At 44.4% G+C, this 22,127-nt stretch overlaps 1 protein-coding gene across 1 annotated transcript; it reads right to left on the bottom strand.

Annotated features, from left to right (window-relative positions):
• Window positions 1–530: 530 nt before the first annotated feature.
• Window positions 531–21,635, bottom strand: LOC133412489 (adenylate kinase 7-like). The gene is made up of 5 exons (XM_061695746.1): window positions 21,372–21,635; window positions 1,964–2,092; window positions 1,788–1,850; window positions 1,287–1,484; window positions 531–973 (listed from the first exon to the last, which is right to left on the bottom strand). Exons 1-5 carry the CDS (start codon window positions 21,475–21,477, stop codon window positions 759–761), a joined length of 711 nt encoding a protein of 236 aa, XP_061551730.1. The 5' UTR covers window positions 21,478–21,635; the 3' UTR covers window positions 531–758.
• Window positions 21,636–22,127: the final 492 nt, after the last annotated feature.

Raw genomic sequence — 22,127 nt, 5'->3', positions numbered from 1 at the left:
AGACAAGAGCATGCAAAATCCTCTTGGACCCGCCACATCCTGGTCACCACCTCGTCTTGCTCCTTCCCTCAGATAGATCAATGCATCAATCAATGCAACCTAAAACAAGCAGACATTCCCACAGCTTCATCCCCTTGCCATTAAATTGCTAGAGGCGAAGTGACTCTCCATAGTGTGTTTTTATGTAATTTTTTGTCAAAATGGCTGTATATTGTCGTACTCCGACAACTAGACACATTCCTTGACATACTTGGCAAATAGAGAGGATTCTGATTCCGATGTTTACAGGCAGAATTGACACATTCAATATGGTGGACACACTGACTATTGCTGCCAATGGCCAGCACGGTCGCTCGTAAATTTATAGAAAATGGACCGCGCTCTGCCTTTCTGAACACTGTGACTCTCAGAGCGCAGTGAGCGCGTTAGATTGAATTTCCGAACGTACCCACAGTCATTACGACATAGCAGCACTGACATGCCATAATGCTAGCTACTGTATTATTCGCGAGCAATGCTATTTTGTTGAACTAGTTTGTGCTGTCGTCGAGTGCTGCACACGACCGTGGCTGTATAACAATAATGCTGTTGATTTGAAGTTATATTTTCGGGGAATGCACAATCAATTAAAAAGAAAAGTATGTGATAGACTTACCCGTCAAGCAGGAATGAAGCCTCGTTGCTCATGTCCATCAAATTCCTCAGGGAGTCTGAGCTGACGTCACCTCTAGAATACTAGGTTCAATGTGTACTGTATCCTAGTTTTGTTCTTTCCCCAAAAGATTCTCTCTGTTTAGGGTTTCTAGTCTCTTCGCTCTGCTTGTGTTTCCTTGTCTTAGAAGACCCAGTTGTGGGCAAATGAGGGATAGCCGCAGAAAGCCTCTGCGTCCGCCACTGTTCCCAGAGCTTCCTTCTGGCATAAATGCGCTTTCACGAGAAAATAATTGACACACTCCCGGGCCACACCTCCAGTCTGCATAGTGTCAAATTGGACAATTCTCTCCATCAATAAAAATTAAATTAGTGATATTAGATGAGGATTAGATGAGTTTTCTAAATATCATTTAAATACAAACTTTACTGTCAGGAAATGCTGAGTTATAGCATACAGTTTACTTCAGCTTAAAGTAATATTATTATAAGCATTGCTTACCCTTTATTTTTTTTAATGACAAGTGGCAATCATATGGCAGCTAACCACGAAGTGGCAAGATAACTACAAAAAGCCAAAGGAAATGGTGTTGACGGGGGTGCATGACTTAAAAAGGTTTGGGAAAGGCTATTACCAATTAATAATGGATTGATGTCCAACTCTTCAAAGTAATTGACAACACTTTCTTCTTCCATGTTTTTCTCTCTGTATTTGGCTAAAATTTGCAGGAAGTGCTCCTGCTCATATTTGTGTTCCTGCACCAACTTCTCAGGGAGGTTAATCACCCGATCTTTCAGGAAGGAATCTGATGCATCAAGGCGCAAAACAAACTCTGCAAGAAACACACAAAATATTGCAAAAAAATAGACACTAAATGGCTGCATAGATTTACTATGTGTATAAATATGGTGGATGTAGCATCAAAAGTTAACTCAGCACTTCTATTTGAGCCTAATGTAGTTACTAAAAAGTCATAGCAAAGGGATACAGAAAATCATGTCAAAACAAACCCTATATCTTTATAGAATTTTTGTTGTTATGTTTGTGTTGTGCAGAAAATACTCCATATGCAGCAGTATTTTCCCACATGAATGACTACCAAATTACATCACAGCAAGGTTCTTGGTGGTCGAACCTGGCATTATCTTCTTGTTGTACAAGGAAATCGGTGTTCTCTCATCTGATTCATGTTCATCAACTAAAAACAAGAAATACAGTTAGAAATATATTTTTGGAAGTGTGTGCGTGTGCATCAGTGTGTGTAATTATGGGGATGGTGTAATCTGCAATAGTCATCTTTGATTTTGTTACCGTGGAAAAGCTCCTTTGCTTGTTCATATGTCTTTGGAAATCCATCCAGAACAAAGCCTTGGTTTTTGCAGGGGTTAGAAATTACTTTATCCATTATCACCTTCACCAACATCTGGTCATCCAAATAACCTAATGGCAAAGATATGATTTACACAATAAACATGTCACTGTAAAACACTGGGGATCATATAACAAAATTAAAGTTAAAATCGAGCTAACAATTTTTTGGGACACACTGAAGCATTGGACAAAACTCTAGCGGTTGGGGAATTTGAATGCCGTGCGAAAAGGCACCACATATCCAGTTCCCCGAGTTCAGATCATAAGCAATGTTTGGCCTATCATTATATCTAGTGTTCAGATTTTTTTTTCAGTGTTCATTGGCAGTAGCACAATGTGTGCTTGATAATCACACCAATAACATTGCCTGTATATGGATTTATTATGACAACAGTTTGACCCGGGAATTAATTTATTAAAATAATTCAATATAATTAAAAATCCATGAAAGAAAAAATATGCCTCAAACTTGGAAGTTTATACCATCACGACGCACCTGATGATGAGACACATCAAATCACATCACGTGCGATTCGTAAAACTTCAGCTTACTGTGCATCGAAATGAGTTACTTCACTTTTTCTATGTATTGCCACCGCAGAAGGGTCCCAGTAAAGGCAGAGGTCATCTTTAATTCCGTCCGTCCATCCATCCATCCATCCATCCATCCAGAATCAGAATCATCTTTATTTGCCAAGTATGTCCAAAAAACACACAAGGAATTTGTCTCCGGTAGTTGGAGCCGCTCCAGTACGACAACAGACAGTCAATTGACAGAGAACACTTTTGAGACATAAAGACATTGACCAAAAAAAAAACAGTCACTGAGCAATAAAGGGTTAATAATTATCTGGTAATGCCGGTACATTTTTCTTTTTTTTTTTTGACAATTGTGCAAAAGATGCAGAGTCCTCTAGCACTTAGAGCAGTTCGAATGACTAATATTGCAATAGTCCGGTGCAATGACCATTGTGCAAAGGGCGCCGAGACTTCAAGGAGTGTATGCGGTTTAAAGTGACGAGTAGCGCGATCATCTGGGACAATGTTGATTGTGCAAATGTTGCAGATACTCCTCAATCAGTGTGCAAATGGAGCAGATGCTACTCTGGCATGAGTGGCCAGTATTGGTCAACAACAGATATGCAAATAGTGCAGCGTGGCGAGACTACGACAATGAGTGCACGAGTAATATACAGTTGGCCCCACAGAAATGTGACAACAAACTCAAAGTCAAAAAAATTGCCAGCATGTTGCAATAGAATTGTAGGTTCGGTGTTTAAGAAGTTGATCGCAGGAGAGAAGAAGCTGTTGGAATGTCTGATAGTTCGAGTTTGCATTGATCGGTAGTGACTACCTAAGGGAAGGAGCTGGAAGAGCTGGTGACCGGGATGTGGAGGGTCGCAGAGGATTTTGCACGCTCTTATCTTAGTTCTGGCAGCGTGCAAGTCCTCAAGGGTGGGTATGGGGGTACCGACATCCATCCGTCCATCCATCCATCCATCCATCCATATATTAGAACCAGCATCATCTTTATTTTGCCAAGTATGTCCAAGAAACACATGAGGAATTTGTCTCCGGTAGTTGGAGCCACTCAAATACGACAACAGACAGTCAATTGACAGAGAATACTTTTGAGACATAAAGACATTGAGAGAACCACTGAGCAATAAAAGGTTCCAAGTAATCTGGTAAGGCCGATACATTTTTTTTTTCTTCCACAATTGTGCAAAATAATGCATAGTCTTCTAGCAATTAGAGCGGTTTGAATGACTAATATAGCAATAGTCTGGTGCAACGACCATTGTGCAAAGGGCACGGAGACTTCAAGAAATGTATGCAGTTTAAAATGACTTGTATTGCGATAATCTGGGACAATGTCGATTGTGCAAATGTTGCAGATACTCCTCAGTCAGTGTGCAAGTGGTGCAGATGCTACTCTGGCATGAGTGACCAGTATTGGTCAACAACAGATATGCAAATAGTGCAGGGTGGCGAGACTACCGCAGTGAGTGCACGAGTAATGTATACTTGGCCCGACAGAAATGTGACAACAAACTCAAGACAAAGAATTGGCGGCATGTTGCAATGGAATTGGAAGTTAACTGTTTAAGAAGTTGATGGCAAGAGGGAAGAAGCTGTTGGAATGTCTGCTAGTTTTAGTTTGCATTGTTCGGTAGCGAGCGGCACGGTGCACAACTGGTTAGAGTCTCTGCCTCACAGTTCTGAGGACTGGGGTTCAATCCCCGGCGCCGCCTGTGTGGAGTTTGCATGTTCTCCCCGTGCCTGCGTGGGTTTTCTCCGGGTACTCCGGTTTCCTCCCACATCCCAAAAACATGCATGGTAGGTTGATTGAAGTCTCTAAATTGCCCATAGGTGTGATTGTGAGTGCGAATGGTTGTTTGTTTCTGTGTGCCCTGCGATTGGCTGGCAACCAGTTCCGGGTGTACCCCGTCTCCTGCCCGAAGATAGCTGGGATAGGCTTCCGCACGCCCGCGACCCTTGTGAGGATAAGCGGATTGGAAAATAGATCGATGGATGTTCGGTACCGCCTACCTGAGGGAAGGAGCAGGAAGAGCTAGAGACCAGGATGTCGAGGGTCCAAGAGGATTTTGTAATCTCTTGTCTTAGTTCTGTCAGCGTGCAAGTCCTCAAGGGTGGGTCGGGGGTACCGACAATATTTCAGCAGTTTTGATTGTCCGTTGCCTCAACCGCTCCTGTGGCAGGCCGTGCTCCCTCAGAAGCCGCAGAAAGTACATCCTGTGCTGGGCCTTTTTGAGGATGGAGTTGATGTTGACTTCAGGTCCTGAGAGAGTGTAATTCCCAGGAACTTGAAGGTCTCGACGGTTGACATAAGGCAGTTGGAGAGCATGAGGGGCAGCTGTGGTGAAGTATGCCTCCTGAAGTCCACGATCATCTCTACAGTCTTGAGCGTGTTCCGCTCCAGGTTGTGTCGGCTGTACCACAGCTCCAGCCGCTCCACTTCCTGTCGATATGCAAACTCATCACCGTCTTTGATGAGGCCGTTGACAGTGGTGTCATGCAAACTTCAGGAGTTTGACAGCCGGGTGCGTTGAGATGCAGTCGTTCGTGTAGAGAGAAGAGCAGTGGCGAGAGGACACAACCTTGGGGTGCCCCAGTGCTGATGCTGCATGTGGATGAGCCTCACCTGCTGTGTTATGCCCGTCAGAAAGCTGTAAATCCACTGGCAGATGGCAGGCAAGACGCTGAGCTGGAGAAGCTTGGAGGAGATGAGTTTGGGGATGATGGTGTTGAACGCAGAGCTGAAGTCCACGAACAGGATCCTCGTGTAGGTCCCCGCGCTGTCGAGGTGTTCTAGGATGAAGTGCAGCCCCATGTTGACTGCATCATCCACAGACCTGTTTGCTCTATTGGCCAACTACAGGGAGGTCCTGTGATGCTGTTGAAGTAGTCCAGCATGATGCATTCAAAGGATTTCATGACCAGGGCGACAGGCCTATAGTCATTCAGAGCCAAGATTCCAGAGATCTATTGAAGATCTCTGTGAAAACTGGAGCGAGCTTGTCCACGCAGACTTGGGGACATATGGTCTGGGCCCGCCACTTTGTTGCTCTTTTGTAGTTTGAAGATGTGTCTCACATCCTGTTCATGAATGGTCAGCACAGAAGTCAGAGGTGCGGCTGGGTGGGTGTGGGGTGTGAAACTGTCCTTTTAAAATCTGCAGTAGAAGGTGTTCAAGTAGTCAGCCCGTCCTCTCTTGCTCTCCGGGTGCGTTGAGATGCAGTCGTTCGTGTAGAGAGAGAAGACCAGTGGCGAGAGGACACAACCTTGGGGTGCCCCAGTGCTGATGCTGCATGTGGATGAGCCTCACCTGCTGTGTTATGCCCGTCAGAAAGTTGTAAATCCACTGGCAGATGGCAGGCAAGACGCTGAGCTGGAGAAGCTTGGAGGAGATGAGTTTGGGGATGATGGTGTTGAACGCAGAGCTGAAGTCCACGAACAGGATCCTCGTGTAGGTCCCCGCGCTGTCGAGGTGTTCTAGGATGAAGTGCAGACCCATGTTGACTGCATCATCTGCAAACCTGTCTGCTCGGTAGGCAAACTGCAGGGGGTCCAGCAGGGGACCTTTGACGTTGCTTAAGTTTGGCAGTGAACCATGGCTTGTTGCTATTGAATGTGCGAAATGAGTTTGTTGGTACACACACATCTTCACAGAAACTAATATAGGATGTCCGTATATTCAGCCAGGCTGCCATCTGAATTTTCAAAGACACTCCAGTCTGTGCAGTCTAAACAGCTTTGAAGTTCTATCTTTGCTTCATCGGTCCACTTTTTCACTGTTTTCACTGTAGGCTTCGCGCATTTAAGTTCCTGCTTGTACGTCGGTATTAAGTGAATTAAGCAGTGATCAGCCGAGCCCAAGCTGCATGAGGAATGGCATGGTATGTGTTATTTAGCGTAGTATAGCAGTGGTCAAATGTTATTTTCCCTGGTAGGACAGTCGATGTGCTGCTTGTATTTAGGGAGTTTGTGGTTGAGTTTATCTCCCCCGAGAATAATAAGAGGTGAGTCCGGGTGTTTTTTCCGTTTGCGTTAGCAGTGTAGCGAGCGTCAGCAGTGTGGCGTTCGTGTTAGGTTGAGGTGGAATGTAGACACCGGTGAGAATGAATGATGTGAACTCACGAGGCGCGAGTCCAATGGCTTACAGTTAAAAAAACAGCGACTCTAAATGCGGGCTGCATTGTGTGCTGAGCTCCGTGACGTCCGTACACCATTTTTCGTTGATATAGAAGCATATCCCGCCACCTTTTGTTTCCCCCGATGATTCCATGTCACGGTCTGCCCGGTGACGATGGAAGCCAGAAAACATGACGGCGCCATCGGGTACAGCCTCACAAAGCAAAGTCTTCGTCGAGCACATGGTGGCGGAACGTTTGAAGTCTTTACTGGTCTTTTTCAGAAGATAAAGCTTGTCCATTTTGTTCGGTAGGGAGCGTAGATTCGCAAGGTGGATCGACAGAAACGCAAATCTGTATCCTCTTGCGGAGCTTCACTTGGATGCCGGCTTGCTTCCCTCTGTGGCGTCACCTCTGTCTCCATATGCCAAAGACCGCGGTCACTGCTCCGGTGAGTAACTCGGAAAAAACTGAGTGGATTTGCAAAAGTTGGTGAAAGAAAGTCTGGAGTAGACTCCTTGATGTTTAGCAAGTCTCCCCTTGTGTAAGTGAGTCGCGTAATGTCTCCAAAGACGAACGAAAAACACAAAAACAGACCACAATACGAGAGAGCACGTAACCGAGGCGTCCACACGGGTAGGCGCCATCTAATACTTAATACATCCTTAATACTTTCTATTCTGTCAAAGCTTACTATGCGAGGTGGGGTACAGTCTGTACTGGTCACAAGTCACACACAGGACACATAGGTAAATATCACACTCACACTGACATAAAGGGGAATTTAGTGTCCTCAATGAACCTAAAATGCATGCATGCAAGAGTTGGTGTTATATCTGCAAAGGGTAGACCAGCGTCATATTAAATCATATTATGTGTGTGTGTATAAGAACAACCCCAATTCAAACGAAGTTGGGATGTTGTATTAAACATAAATAAAAACAGAAGACAATGAGAAGCAAATCATGTTCAACCTATATTTAATTGAATACACGACAAAGACAAGATATTTAATGTTCAAACTGATAAACTTTATTGTTTTTAGCAAATAATCATTAACTTAGAATTTTATGGCTGCAACACGTTCCAAAACAGCTGGGACAGGGTCATGTTTACCTGAAATACCCGTCACCTTTTCTTTTAACACGATTCAATAAAAGTTTGGGCACTGAGGACACTAATTGTTGAAGCTTTGTAGGTGGAATTATTTCCCATTCTTGCTTGATGTAAAGCTTCAGCTGTTCAACAGTCCGGGGTCTCCATTGTTGTATTTTACGCTTCATAATGCACCACACATTTTCAATGGGTGACAGGTCTGGACTGCAGGCAGACCAGTCTAGTTAGTACCTGCACTCTTTTACTATGAAGCCACGCTGTTGTAACGTGCAGAATGTGGTTTGGAATTGTCTTGCTGTAATCAGCAGTGGCGTCCATGAAAAGACGTTCCTTGGATGGCAGCATATGTTTATCCAAAACCTGGATGTACCTTTCAGCATTAATAGTGCATTCGTAGATGTGTAAGTTACCCATGCCATTGGCACTAACACACCCCCATACCATCATAGATGCTGGCTTTTGAACTTTGCGTCCATAACAGTCCGGATGGTTCTTTTCCTCTTGGGCCGGGCCCGGATGACACGACATCCACAATTTCCAAAAACAATTTGAAATGTGGACTCATCGGACCACAGAATACTTTTCCACTTTGTGTCAGTCCATCCAAGATAAGCTCGGGCCCAGAGAAACTGGCGGCGTTTCTGGGTGTTGTTGATAAATGGCTTTTGCTTTGCATAGTAGAGTTTCAAGTTGCACTTATGGATGTAGCGCCAAACTGTATTTACTGAACATTGGATTTCTGAAGTGTTCCCGAGCCCATGTGGTGATATTCTTCACACATTGATGTCGGTTTTTGATACAGTGCCGCCTGAAGGATCGAAGGTCACGGGCATTCAATGTTGGTTTTCGGCCTTGCCGCTTACATGCAGTGACTTCTCCAGATTCTCTGAACCTTTTTATGATATTATGGACCGTAGATTATGAAATCCCTAAATTCCTTGCAATGGTACGTTGAGGAACATTGTCCCTAAACTGTTCGACTATTTTCTCACGATTTGTTCACAAAGAGGGGAACCTCGCCCCATCTTTGCTTGTGAATGACTGAGCAATTCAGGGAAGCTCCATTTATACCCAATTATGGCACCCACCTGTTCCCAATTAGCCTGTTCACCTGAGGGATGTTCCTAACTGGTGTTTGATGAGCATTCCCAACTTTCTCAGTCTTTTTTGCCACTTGTCCCATCTTTTTTGGAACGTGTTGCAGTCATAAAATTCTACATTAATGATTATTTGCTCAGAACAATAAAGTTTATCAGTTTGAACATTAAATATCTTGTCTTTGTAGTGTATTTAATTAAATATAGGATGAACATGATTTGCAAATTGTTCTTTTCTGTTTTTATTTGTTTAACACAAGGTCCCAACTTCATTGGATTTGGGGTTGTGTGTGTATATATATATATATGTATATATATATATATATATATATATATATATGTATATATATATATATATGTATATATACGTATAAAGTGGCTGGGCATTTCAGCATGACAATGATCCCAAACACCGAGCAATGAAGGAGTGGCTTCGTAAGAAGCATTTCAAGGTTCTGGAGTGGCCTACCCATTCTCCAGATCTCAACCCCATAGAAAATCTTTGGAGGGAGTTAAAAGTCTGTGTTGCCCAGCGAGAGCCCCCAAAGATCACTGCTCTGGAGGAGATCTGCATGGAGGAATGGGCCAAAATACCAGCAGCAATGTGTGAAAACCTTGTGAAGACTTACAGAAAACGTTTTACCTCTGTCATTGCCAACAAATGGTATATAACAAAGTATTGAGATGAACTTTTGTTATTGACCAAATACTCATGAGCATAATTTGCTAATAAATTCTTTAAAAAATCAGACGTGATTTTCTGGATTTTTTTTTTCTCTCATTTTGTCTCTCATAGGTGAGATATACATATGATGAGATCGATCGATCGAGCTATCTATCTCAATTGACAAGGAATACTTGACATAAAAACACTGAGCAATAAAAGGTTACCAGTTATGTGGTAATGCGGATACTTTTTTTGTTTTTTGACAATTGTGCAAATGATGCTGAGTCCTCGAGCAATGCAGAGCAGCTTGAAATGACTAATAGAACAATAATCTGATACAGTGACCATAGTGCAAATGGCGCAGAGACCTCAAGAAATGTATGCAGTTTCAAGAAACTAGTAGAGTGATAATCTGGAACAATGTCAATTGTGCAAATGGTGCACATACTTATCAAGCACATGAGTGGCCAGTATTGGTCAACAACAGATATGCAAGTTGTTAGATATATCGTAGAAGTTATCATTTATTTGCTTAGCTTGCATGAGTATTATGGACAATTTTTAGAAAGAAAGATGTCTCGCCTTCAAGAAGATGACTCAGCAGGAATCATCAGAGAGAAGGACGTGGCCGGGACGTGGCAGGTGTTGGTGCCATGTTTTCACCTTGAAACCCTCCCCTTAGTGTGTTGTGTCTTGTAAACTTAGAAACCTCCCTATTTTCAAATAAATGCAGGAGCGACGGGGGAGATTGTTTAGAGCGTGTTGAGAGGCTGTAACCTGAACAATCTCCCATGCGCCCTCCTCATGAGAAAAAGAGACCAGCGTCTTCATTCCTTTTGTGTCTATTCATTATAATGTTGGGTAAGATAAATCCAACACAAGTAGTGCAGAGTGGCGAGACTACTACAGTGAGTGCACATGTATAATTGGCCCGACGGAGATGAATCTCAAGGCAAAATTGGCAGCATGTTACAATGGAATTGTAAATTAACTGTTTAAGAAGTTAATGGCTAGAGGGAGGACGTTGTTGGAATATCTGCTTGTTCCAGTTTGCATTGTTCGATAGCGCCTACCTAAGGGAAGAAGCTGGAAGAGGTGGTGACCAGGATGTGGAGGGTCGGGCAGACATTTTTCATCAGTTTTTATTGTCCGTGGCAGTCGGAGTTTGTCCTTTTTTGTGGCAGAACCAAACCAGATTGTGATGGATGAACACAGGACTGATTCGATGACTGCTGTGGAGAACTGCCTCAACAGCTCCTGTGGCAGGCCGTGCTTCCTCAGACGCTGCAGGAAGCACATCCTCTGCTGGGCCTATTTTAGGATGGAGTTGATGTTGGTCTCCCAATTCAGGTCCTGAGAGACTGTAATTCCCAGGAATTTGAAGGTCTCAACGGTTGACACAGGGCAGTTGGACAGTATGAGGGGCAGCTGTGGCGAAGGATGCTTCCTGAAGTCCACAATCATCTCTTCAGTCTTGAGCGTGTTCAGTTCCAGGTTGTGTCGGCCGCACCACAGCTCCAGCCGCTCCACTTCCTGTCGATATGCATACTCCTCATCGTCTTTGATGAGATCGATGACTGTGTTGTCATCTGCAAACTTCAGGAGTTTGACAGCCGGGTCCGTTGAGGTGCAGTCATTCATGAAGAGAGAGAAGAGGAGCAGAGAGAGGACACATCCTTGGGGCGCCCCGGTTCTGGTGGTGCGTGTTGATGGTGGTGTCCCCAATACTCACTTGCTGTTTCCTGCCCATTAGGAAGCTGTAAATCCACTGGCAGATGGCAGGCGAGACCCTGAGCTGGAGAAGCTTGGAAGAGAGGAGTTTGGGGATGATGATGTTAAACCCAGAGCTGAAGTCCATGAACAGGATCCTCGCATAGGTCCTCGTGCCGTCCAGCTGTTCTAGGATGAAGTGCAGTCCCATGTTGACTCCATCATCCACAGACCTGTTTGCTCAGGAGGCAAACTGCAGGGGTCCAGCAGGGGTCCAGCAGGAGACCTGCGACACTCTTGAGATGGTTTAGCACGCGGCGTTCAAAGGACTTCATGACCACAGGTGTCAGGGCGACAGGCCTGTCGTCATTTAGACCCGAGATTGCAGGTTTCTTGGAGACGGGGATGATGTTGGAGCGTTTGAAACCGGAGTGTGCCTTGGACAGTTCTACAGATCTATTGAAGATCTTTGTGAAGACTGGAGCAAGCTGGTCCGCGCAGAATTTGAGGCAGGATGGGGAAATAAGGTCTGGGCCTGCCGCGTTATTGATCTTTTGTTGTTCGAAGATGCGTCTCACATCCTGTTCGTGGATGGTCAACGCAGGAGAGGGAGTCAGAGGTGTGATGGTGGTTGGTGTACTTTTCAAATCTGCAGTTGAAGGTGTTCCATTAGTTAGCTAGTCCTTTATTGTTCTCAGTTTGGGGGGGATCGTCGCTTGAAATTGGTTAGCGATTGTAATCCACACCAGACTGATTTAGAGTCGTTAGCGGTAAACTGTTTTTCTAGTTTAACTGCATAATTTCTCTTTGTGATGTTAATTTCTTTTAGTCATCTGGTTTCTTGCTCAATTATATAGCGCTCTATCCCTACTTCGATAGGCGTCCACTATAGCCTGGCGAAGTTGTTTAAGTTTGGCAGTGAACCACGGCTTTGTTTTTGAATGTGTGAAATTACTTTGTTAGGACACACCTTTTCACAGAAACTGATATAGGATGTAACAGTGTCCGTATATTCATCTACACTGCCAGTTGAAGTTTCAAAGACACTCCAGTTTATGCAGTTTAACAGCTTTGACGTTCTAGCTTTGCTTCATTGGTGCATTTCTTCACTGTTTTCAACATAGGCTTAAGTTTTCGCCTGTATCTTGGTATTAAGTGAATTAAGCAGTGATCCGACAAGCCCAGAGCAGCATGTGGGATAGCACGGTATGCGTTATTTAGCATAGTGTTTGAATGAGGCCTTTGAGTGAACCTTTTGCCAGAGCAATGTGCTGGAATGCCTCAGTGATAGAGGGTTCTATCAACGGACCGATACAAAGTCTGCATCACTGCACACGCTGCTCTGATTCGCCTGTCTATCTCTCGTTCCTTTCTTCCCTCACTCGTGAACCCAAGATATTTGAACTCATCCACCTGGGGAAGGATCTAATCCCCGACCTGGAGAGGGCACTCCACCCTTTTCCGACTGAGGACCCAGATTTAGAGGTGCTGATACTCATCCCAGCCGCTTCACATTCGGCTGCGAACCGCTCCAGTGAGAGTTGGAGATCACGGCCTGATGAAGCCAACAGAACCACACCATCTGCAAAAAGCAAAGATGCAATACTGAGGCCACCAAACTTGGACCCTCTCTATGCCTCGACTGCGCCTAGAAATTCTGTCCATAAAAGTTATGAACAGAATCGGTGACAAAAGGGCAGCCTTGGCGGAGTCCTACCCTCACCGGAAACAAGTCCAACTTACTGCCTGCAATGCGGACCAAACTCTGACACCGGTCGTACAGGGACAGAACAGCCCGTATCACGGGGTTCGATACCACATACTCCCGAAGCACTCCCCACAGGACTCCACGAGGGACACGGTCGAATGCCTTCTCCAAATCCACAAAACACGACGGACCCTCCTCTCCAGCAGCCCTGAATAGACTTTACCAGGGAGGCTGAGCGTGATCCCCCTGTAGTTGGAACACACCCTCTGGTCCCCCTTCTTAAAAAGGGGGACCACCACCCCAGTCTGCCAATCCAGAGGCACTGACCCCGACGTCCACGCGATGTTACAGAGGTGTGTCAAGCAGGACAGCCATACAACATCCAGAACCTTCAGGAACTCCGGGCGAATCTCATCCGACCACGGGGCCTTGCCACCAAGGAGCATTTTAACCACCTCGGTGACCTCAACCCCAAAGATAGGAGAGTCCGCCTCAGAGATCCCAGACTCTGCTTCCTCATGGGAAGGCGTGTCGGTGAATTGAGGAGGTCTTCGAAGTATTTTCCCCACCGACTCACAACGTCCCGAGTCGAGGTCAGTAGCGCCCCAACGCCACTACACACAGTGTTGATGGTGCACTGCTTCTCCCTCCTGAGACGCCGGATGGTGGACCAGAATTTCCTCGAAGCCGTCCGGAAGTCGTTCTCCGTGGGCTCACCAAACTCCTCCCACGCCCGAGTTTTTGCCTCAGCGACCACCAAAGTTGCATTCCGCTTGGCCAGTCTGTACCCATCAGCTGTCCCACAGGCCAAAAAGGCCTGATAGGACTCCTTCTTCAGCTTGACAGCATCCCTGGTGTCCACCAACGGGTTCGGGGATTGCCGCCACGACAGGCACCGACTACTTTACGGCCACAGCTCTGGTTGGCCGCCTCTGCAATAGAGGCGCGGAACATGGTCCACTCGGACTCAATGTCCCCCGCTTTCCCCGAGACATGGGCGAAGTTCTGTCAGAAGTGGGAGTTAAAACTCCTTCTGACAGGAGATTCTGACAGATGTTCCCAGCAGACACTCACAATACATTTGGGCGTGCCAGCTTGGACCGGCATCTTATTCCACCATCGGAGCCAACTCACCACTCGGTGGTGATCAGTTGACAGCTCCGCCCCTCTTTTCAACCGAGTGTCCAAAACATGCACCCGCAAGTCCGGTGACACAACCACAAAGTCGATCATCGAACGGCGACCTAGGGTGTCCTGGTTCCAAGTGCACATGTGGACACCTTTATGCTTGAACATGGTGTTTATTATTATTAATCAGTTTATTTGAAAGGGCAATTTCATAAAACACATGAAATACACATGGTTAAAAAAGCCAGAATTAGCCAGAAGGCTAGTTTTCATCTGTAGTCCCCTGGCCATGATGTAAAAAAAGTAGTAAAATACATCTTCAAGACAATATAATACAGGACACCTAATCAAAGACTTACTATTAGTATAGTAAGTCTTTGATTAGGTGTCCTGTATTATATTGAGAATTGAGAATAAAACCACAAATCATTTGATCATAACAAAAAAAAAAACATCATAACATACTTGTCTTTTAGTGTTGGCAGCTGTAGGTGTTAACAAGCCACATTTTCAGTTTTTTTGTGAAGGCCTTGTATGTTGTAAGCAGTTTAACCTCCTCAGGTACTGAGTTTCACTCACCAGCGCTCCTCACTGACCAAGCTGACTTACTGAAAGTGCTCCTGCGCAGAGGAATGAGACAGTCACCTCTGACAGAGCCTCGAGTGAAACGCTCAGAGCTGTTTCTTTGCCTGATGAACTCAGCCAGAGGAGCTGGAGCCAAATCATGCAGTACTTTATAAATCAAATTTAAATCTGCAAATATGTGAAGACTGTCCCAGTTTAAAAGACTGTATTTTTTAAAAATTGCACAGTGATGATAGTGCCTTGGTTTTTTATCCATCACTTTAATTACTTGTTTGTACAAAACTTCCAATGTTTTTTTTGCATTCTGACCAGCCTGGGACCAACTGGTTATTCAATAGTTAAAGTGACTAAGAATCATTGAATGTAAGTAAATTTTTGCGGCTTCAGTTGACATTTAATTTCGAATTGCACGAACATTTGCGAGGTTTAATTTGATATTTTTACACAATTTGTCAATATGGGCTTTAAAGGAAAGCTGTGAATCTATTATTAACCCAAGATATTTGTATTGGCTGACAATTTGCATTTTTTCTCCATTAATGGTATGTCGGGTCAGGTGATACTCTATTTGTTTTAGTGAAATACATGCCTACAGTTTTAGAAACGTTTAGCTGTAGACAGCACTCCTGCAACCAAGTTGTGACACAGGACATTGTATTAGTGAGTTTAGCAGCAACAGTATCTTTGGAGCGACCATGAACAAAGAAAACCGTGGCGTCTGCATACATTACACACTCTGCTTCAGAACAAACAGTGGGCAAATCGTTGATACAAAGACTAAATAAAAGGGGGCCTAATATTGATCCCTGAGGGACTCCAGAGGTTAGCCTAAGAGACTCTGATCTGCAGTTGTTAACTGATACAGATTGTGTTCGGTCATGCAGATATGATTCAATCCAGCTCACAGCTTTGCGAGAGAAGTTAAATTTTGAGAGCTTGGTAAGGAGAACAGAGTGATTTACTGTATCGAAAGCTTTCCTGAGGTCCAAGAACACCGCCCCTACAACTACACCCTTGTCGAGAGAATATTTTATTTTCTCAATGAAGAGGCATGTAGCCATTTCAGTGGAATGCTTGGATCTGAAACCAAACTGCATGGCATGGAGAGAGGGGGAGCTGCTGTTTAAATAATGGACAATCTGCTCTGACACCCATTTTTCTGCAACTTTGGAAATGGCCGGAAGAATGCTTATAGGTCGCTAGTTATTCAGACAAGTTGAGTCACTGGATTTAAAGACAGGGGTAACAATAGCAGATTTCCAGGCCTTTGGAAAGTGACCAGATGAAATTGAAAGATTAATGATTGAGGCAATCGGAGTAGGAAGAGTTGAACCTAGATCTTTGACCATGTTCGTGTCCATTCCAAAAACATCCTTTGCCTTAGATGGTTTGAGTGAATGAATTAAATCGATAACTTTGGTCTCAGTAATATTTGTAATAGTAAAGAACTGCGTTGCAGACAATGCAGGGTATTCCTTCCTTTGTTTTACTGCAAACTTAGAAGAGATTTCTGACACAGATTCAATGAAGTAGTTGTTAAAAGCATCAGCTATCACGTGAGATTCCGTCAGGATGTTTCCATTTAATTTAATTTGCATTAGTTTTGTTTTGTTATTTTGTGTATCACCCAATAGTTTTTAAATATAATTCCAGGTTATTTTTTAATTTCCCTTCGCACTATCCAAAGCAGTAATGAAAAAGTCAGCTTTAGATTTTCTTATTTCTTTCACTTCCCTATTTCTCAGTGAAATAAAGTGGTGTCTATTGTATCCTGATTTGAAAGACAACTTCAAGGAATGATCACGTTCTTTCATCATTTTCAGAATCTTCTTCTTTTCCTTTCGGCTTGTCCCGTTAGGGGTCGCCACAGCGCGTCATCCTTTTCCATGTAAGCCTATCTCCTGCATCCTCCTCTCGAACACCAACTGCCATCATGTCTTCCCTCACGACATCCATCAACTTTCTCTTTGGTCTTCCTCGAGCTCTCTTGCCTGGCAGCTCCATCCTCATCATCCTTCTTCCAATATACTCACTATTTCTCCTCTGGACGTGTCCAAACCATTGAAGTCTGCGCTCTCTAACTTTGTCTCCAAAACATCGAACCTTGGCTGTCCCTCTGATGAGCTCATTTCTAATTTTATCCAACCTGGTCACTCCAAGAGCGAACCTCAACATCTTCATTTCCGCCACCTCCAGCTCTGCTTCCTGTTGTCTCTTCAGTGCCACTGTCTCTAATCCGTACATCATGGCTGGCCTCACTACTGTTTTATAAACTTTGCCCTTCATCCTAGCAGAGACTCTTCTGTCACATAACACACCTGACACCTTCCTCCACCCGTTCCAACCTGCTTTGACCCGTTTCTTCACTTCCTGACCACACTCACCATTGCTCTGGACGGTTGACCCCAAGTATTTAAAGTCCTCCACCCTTGCTATCGCTTCTCCCTGTAGCCTCATTCTTCCCCCACCAGCCCTCTCATTCATGCACATATATTCTGTTTTACTTCGGCTAATCTTCATTCCTCTTCTTTCCAGTGCATGCCTCCATCTCTCTAACTGTTCCTCCAGCTGCTCCCTGCTTTCACTGCAGATCACAATGTCATCTGCAAACATCATGGTCCACGGGGATTCCAGTCTAACCTCATCTGTCAGCCTATCCATCACCACTGCAAAAAGGAAGGGGCTCAGGGCTGATCCCTGATGCAGTCCCACGTCCACCTTAAATTCTTCTGTCACACCTACAGCACACCTCACCGCTGTTCTGCTGCCCTCGTACATGTCCTGTATTATTCTAACATACTTCTCTGCCACTCCAGACTTCCGCATGCAGTACCACAGTTCTTCTCTGGGTACTCTGTCATAGGCTTTCTCTAGATCTACAAAGACACAATGTAGCTCCTTCTGACCTTCTCTGTACTTTTCCATCAACATCCTCAAGGCAAATAATGCATCTGTGGTACTCTTTCTAGGCATGAAACCATACTGTTGCTCGCAAATACTCACTTCTGTCCTGAGTCTATCCTCCACTACTCTTTCCCATAACTTCATTGTGTGGCTCATCAACTTTATTCCTCTATAGTTGCCACAGCTCTGCACATCACCTTTGTTCTTAAAAATGGGCACCAGTACACTTTTCCTCCATTCCTCAGGCATCTTCTCACGCACTAGAATTCTATTGAACAAGCTGGTCAAAAACTTCACAGCCACCTCTCCTAGATGCTTCCATACCTCCACAGGAATGTCATCAGGACCAACTGCCTTTCCATTTTTCATCCTCTTTAATGCCTTTCTAACTTCCCCCTTACTAATCATTGCCACTTCCTGGTCCACCACACTTACCTCTTCTACTCTCCCTTCTCTATCATTTTCCTCATTCATCAACTCCTCGAAGTATTCTTTCCATCTAGCAAGCACACTGCTGGCACCAGTCAACATATTTCCATCTCTATCCTTAATCACCCTAACCTGCTGCACATCCTTCCCATCTCTGTCCCTCTGTCTGGCCAGCCTGTATAGATCCTTTTCTCCTTCTTTAGTGTCCAACCTGCCATACATGTCATCATATGCCTCTTGTTTTGCCTTTGCCACCTCTACCTTTGCCCTGTGTCGCATCTCAATGTATTCCTTTCGCCTCTCCTCGGTCCTCTCAGTGTCCCACTTCTTCTTAGCTAACCTCTTTCCTTGTATGATTTCCTGTACTGTGAGGTTCCACCACCAAGTCTCCTTCTCTCCTTTCCTGCCAGAAGATACACCAAGTACTCTCCTGCCTGCTTCTCTGATCACCTTGGCTGCAGTGGTCCAGTCTTCTGGAAGCTCCTGCCGTCCACCGAGAGCCTGTATCACCTCTTCCCGAAAAGCTGCACAACACTCGTCCTGTCTCAGCTTCCACCACATGGTTCTCTTCTCTGCCTTTGTCTTCCTAATTTTCCTCCCCACCACCAGAGTCATCTTACACACCACCATCCTATGCTGTCTAGCCACACTCTCCCCTACCACTACCTTACAGTTGGTAACCTCTTTCAGATTACATCGTCTGCACAAGATGTAATCCACCTGTGTGCTTCTACCTCCGCTCTTATAGGTCACCCTATGTTCGTGCCTCTTCTGGAAAAAAGTGTTCACTACAGCCATTTGCATCCTTGTTGCAAAGTCTACCACCATCTGTCCCTCCAAGTTCCTTTCCTGGATGCCGTATTTACCCATCACTTCTTCATCACCCCTATTACCTTCACCAACATGTCCATTACAATCTGCACCAATTACGACTCTCTCTCTGACTGGGATGCTAAGAACTACATCATCTAGCTCCTTCCAGAATTTCTCTTTCACCTCTAGGTCACATCCTACCTGTGGGGCATAGCCACTAATCACATTACACATAACACCCTCAATTACAAATTTCAGCCTCATCACTCGATCTGATACTCTTTTCACCTCCAAGACATTCTTAGCCAACTCTTCTTTTAAAATAACCCCGACTCCATTTCTCTTCCCATCGACACCATGGTAAAATAATTTAAACCCTGCCCCTAAACTTCTAGCCTTACTGCCTTTCCACCTGGTCTCCTGGACACACAATATATCAACCTTTCTCCTCATCATCATGTCAACCAACTCCCGAGATTTTCCTGTCATAGTCCCAACATTCAAAGTCCCCACATTCAGTTCTAGGCTCTGTGTTTTCCTCTTCTCTTTCTGCCGAAGAACCCGCTTTCCACCTCCTCTTCTTCTTTGACTTCGACCCACAGTAGCTGAATTTCCAACGGCGCCCCGCAGGTTGACGGCGCCGGTGGCGGACGTTGTTAACCCGGGCCACGACCGATCCGGTATGGAATTCTTTGGATGAACGCTCATATTTGTTTGGCAAGGTTTTAAGCCGGATGCCCTTCCTGACGCAACCCTCTGCATTTATCCGGGCTTGGGACCGGCCTACAGTTTGCACTTCATCATTTTCAGAATAAATGTGTTTAACCAAGGAAGGCCATTCTTTCTAGCTTTTAGTTTAATTATCTGTGTAAATTGTATAATAATTTCTTGTATTTTGTTGGCAAATTTAGAACAATCCTCATCTAAATTTTTACCAGCTTCTTGGATACAATCTTGGAAATTTTGTTGTTCATGTTTTGGTTTCCTATTGGATTCAGTGGTGGCCAAGGGTTTGAAGCGCTTTTTATTTAATTTTCTTGTGACCATTATAAGATTGTGATCAGACAATCCTGTGAGCATATTGTATGGCTTCAAGATCCTTTCTGGCCTATTAGTAAAAGCTAGATCAATCTGAGTTCGAGTGAAGTTTGTAATTCTCGTAGGGCCATTAATTACCTGAGTCATATCCATATCATCCATAACCCTTTTCAATTTTTTCCTAACTTTAACTTCCCAATTAACATTTAGGTCACCCATTATTATCACCTCTTTTGCAAGATTTCAGGTCTCACCGTCATTGCCCACATGAGCATTGAAGTCCCCCAGCAGAATGATGGAGTCCCCAACGGGAGCACTCTCCAGCACCCCTTCCAAGGACTCCAAAAAGGGTGAGTAATCTGAACAGGCCGAGATAGCCTGAGTGAAATTTATTTTGACTCAATAAGGTGCGTTCCTTGTAATAGGAGGAGGTCTGATTTCAATTTAGTGATATAATCTATAATCTTAATTCTCTTTGCCTGCGATCGAAAGCCATTGACATTCCATGACACAAAAGTTAAGTGTGACATATAATGGGTACATGTATCATAATTCTAAATAGATTGGGTGCTATGTATTCTTATACAACAATGGGAGGCTGCTGCCATGCAAGGCGCGACCAGACCCACTGGAAGCAAATTAGGACACTTCGACATGCGGACAGTCAGAGTCGGGATTCGAACCAGCCCCTTCGGTCATCGGACGACCCGCTCGACCTACTTAACCACAGCCGCCCATTGAACCACAGCCACCCACTTTACACTTGGATGACATGAAATTGTTTTGAAATTAAAAGTCAACCAATTTCATGGAACAGATTTGAATTTTGAAATTCCACTGTGATGGAAAAATGTAAATAAGTTATCATGTGTTGTGCCTTTCTGCTTACTTCTGGTTAGAGAAATGTTTTATTACTGTGTGTTTAGTTTTTTCTTACAGGATAGGACATGTGTTTGCTGGTGCAAGGACATACTTGAGCTGAGGAGTTTACTCCTTCTTGATAAATAGGCGATAACTCTTCTGCTATCTGGACCACAAACAAAGAGTGTTATGTGCTGAACACATGAGTTACAACAAACATGTGTGCCCTCATTCCAAAGATGGCGGCTGGAGCATTTTGCGGTCAGAGGTCAAAGGTTGGAGCAATAACCTTGAGGAAGAACACATCTCCACAGAGAGTCATATATGTGATTGTTTACGATGATGCGATGTGCTCCCCCAACTTAATAGCAATAACAGCTGTGTAAGTAGGATCTGCCCAAAGGAAATAAAAAGAGAGGGGACGGACAGAGTGAATTCAGAGCGGTATAGAGACTGTAACTAAACACACTCTCGTCCGTTTCTCCTTGCAAGTCTGAAAACTGAACTACCTCGGTGTCTGTCTTGTTTTTTTGTTTTAGGTGTCTTGAACCTGACACACTGTACAATACAATAAATGAGAGTACGGTTTAATATAGTATAGTAATAGTTCAATTGACCCCCCTCCCCAAGTCTGTACCTCCATTCTGCTCCATATTGTCCTTGAAAATACTCAGCAGTTCTTGGGCTTCTATTGCTGATGCTGAGTCCTCATTCTCTGAATCTGAAAAAGGGTTCCTCACCATATATTCCTGACTGTAACTAAACACACTCTCGTCCGTTTCTCCTTGCAAGTCTGAAAACTGAACTACCTCGGTGTCTGTCTTGTTTTTTTACAAGTGTTTTAGGTGTCTTGAACCTGACATTTAAATGGTCCTTCGAGCCGGATGCCAACATACCCGACGAATACAGCGGGCGGGTGGATTGCAGTATAAAGACCATGGCCATGGCAGACTCCATTTAAAGTGCGTCCAAAAAACCCTTTCCGGGACTGAAATCGGCCCGCCAGCTGGAATCCAAAGGTTGACGGTACTCTGAGAAGACAGACGGGGGTGAGTTGAGTTTTCATTTAAAAAAGGTATGAATGAATAAGGAAAAGGTTTGCGAAACCTGGGAAAACCCCTGTGAATACTAGTCAATGGCAGGTCAGAAAAGAAACTAGGAAAGTTTCGTGGTGTCGTAGTTAAATTCCGTATAGGACGGCGGAGTCCTCTAACGAGCTGTTGACAGACGTAGTTAAATTCCGTATAGGATGGCGGAGTCCTCTAACGAGCCAGTGTGAATGAAAACTGTTTGAATGAGTGTAAACGGGAAATGGAAAACCACTGTTTTTCATTCCATACCAAAACAGCGGGGTTGTAAACAGCAGACTTTTGTGGATGCGAAGGCAAGAATT

This window comes from Phycodurus eques, chromosome 14 (assembly GCF_024500275.1).
Source record: "Phycodurus eques isolate BA_2022a chromosome 14, UOR_Pequ_1.1, whole genome shotgun sequence".
NCBI classification, from domain to species: Eukaryota; Metazoa; Chordata; class Actinopteri; order Syngnathiformes; family Syngnathidae; genus Phycodurus; species Phycodurus eques.
This window is presented reverse-complemented; position numbering and strand designations above follow the sequence as displayed.

Coding starts and splice junctions, on each gene's coding strand:
- LOC133412489 (XM_061695746.1), bottom strand. CDS start 21,477: ATGGTGAGGAACCCTTTTTCAGATTCAGAGAATGAGGACTCAGCATCA. Junction 1,485..1,787: donor CAACAAGAAGATAATGCCAG/GTTCGACCACCA, acceptor TGTTTCTTGCAG/AGTTTGTTTTGCGCCTTGAT. Junction 974..1,286: donor CATCAATCCATTATTAATTG/GTAATAGCCTTT, acceptor GACACTATGCAG/ACTGGAGGTGTGGCCCGGGA.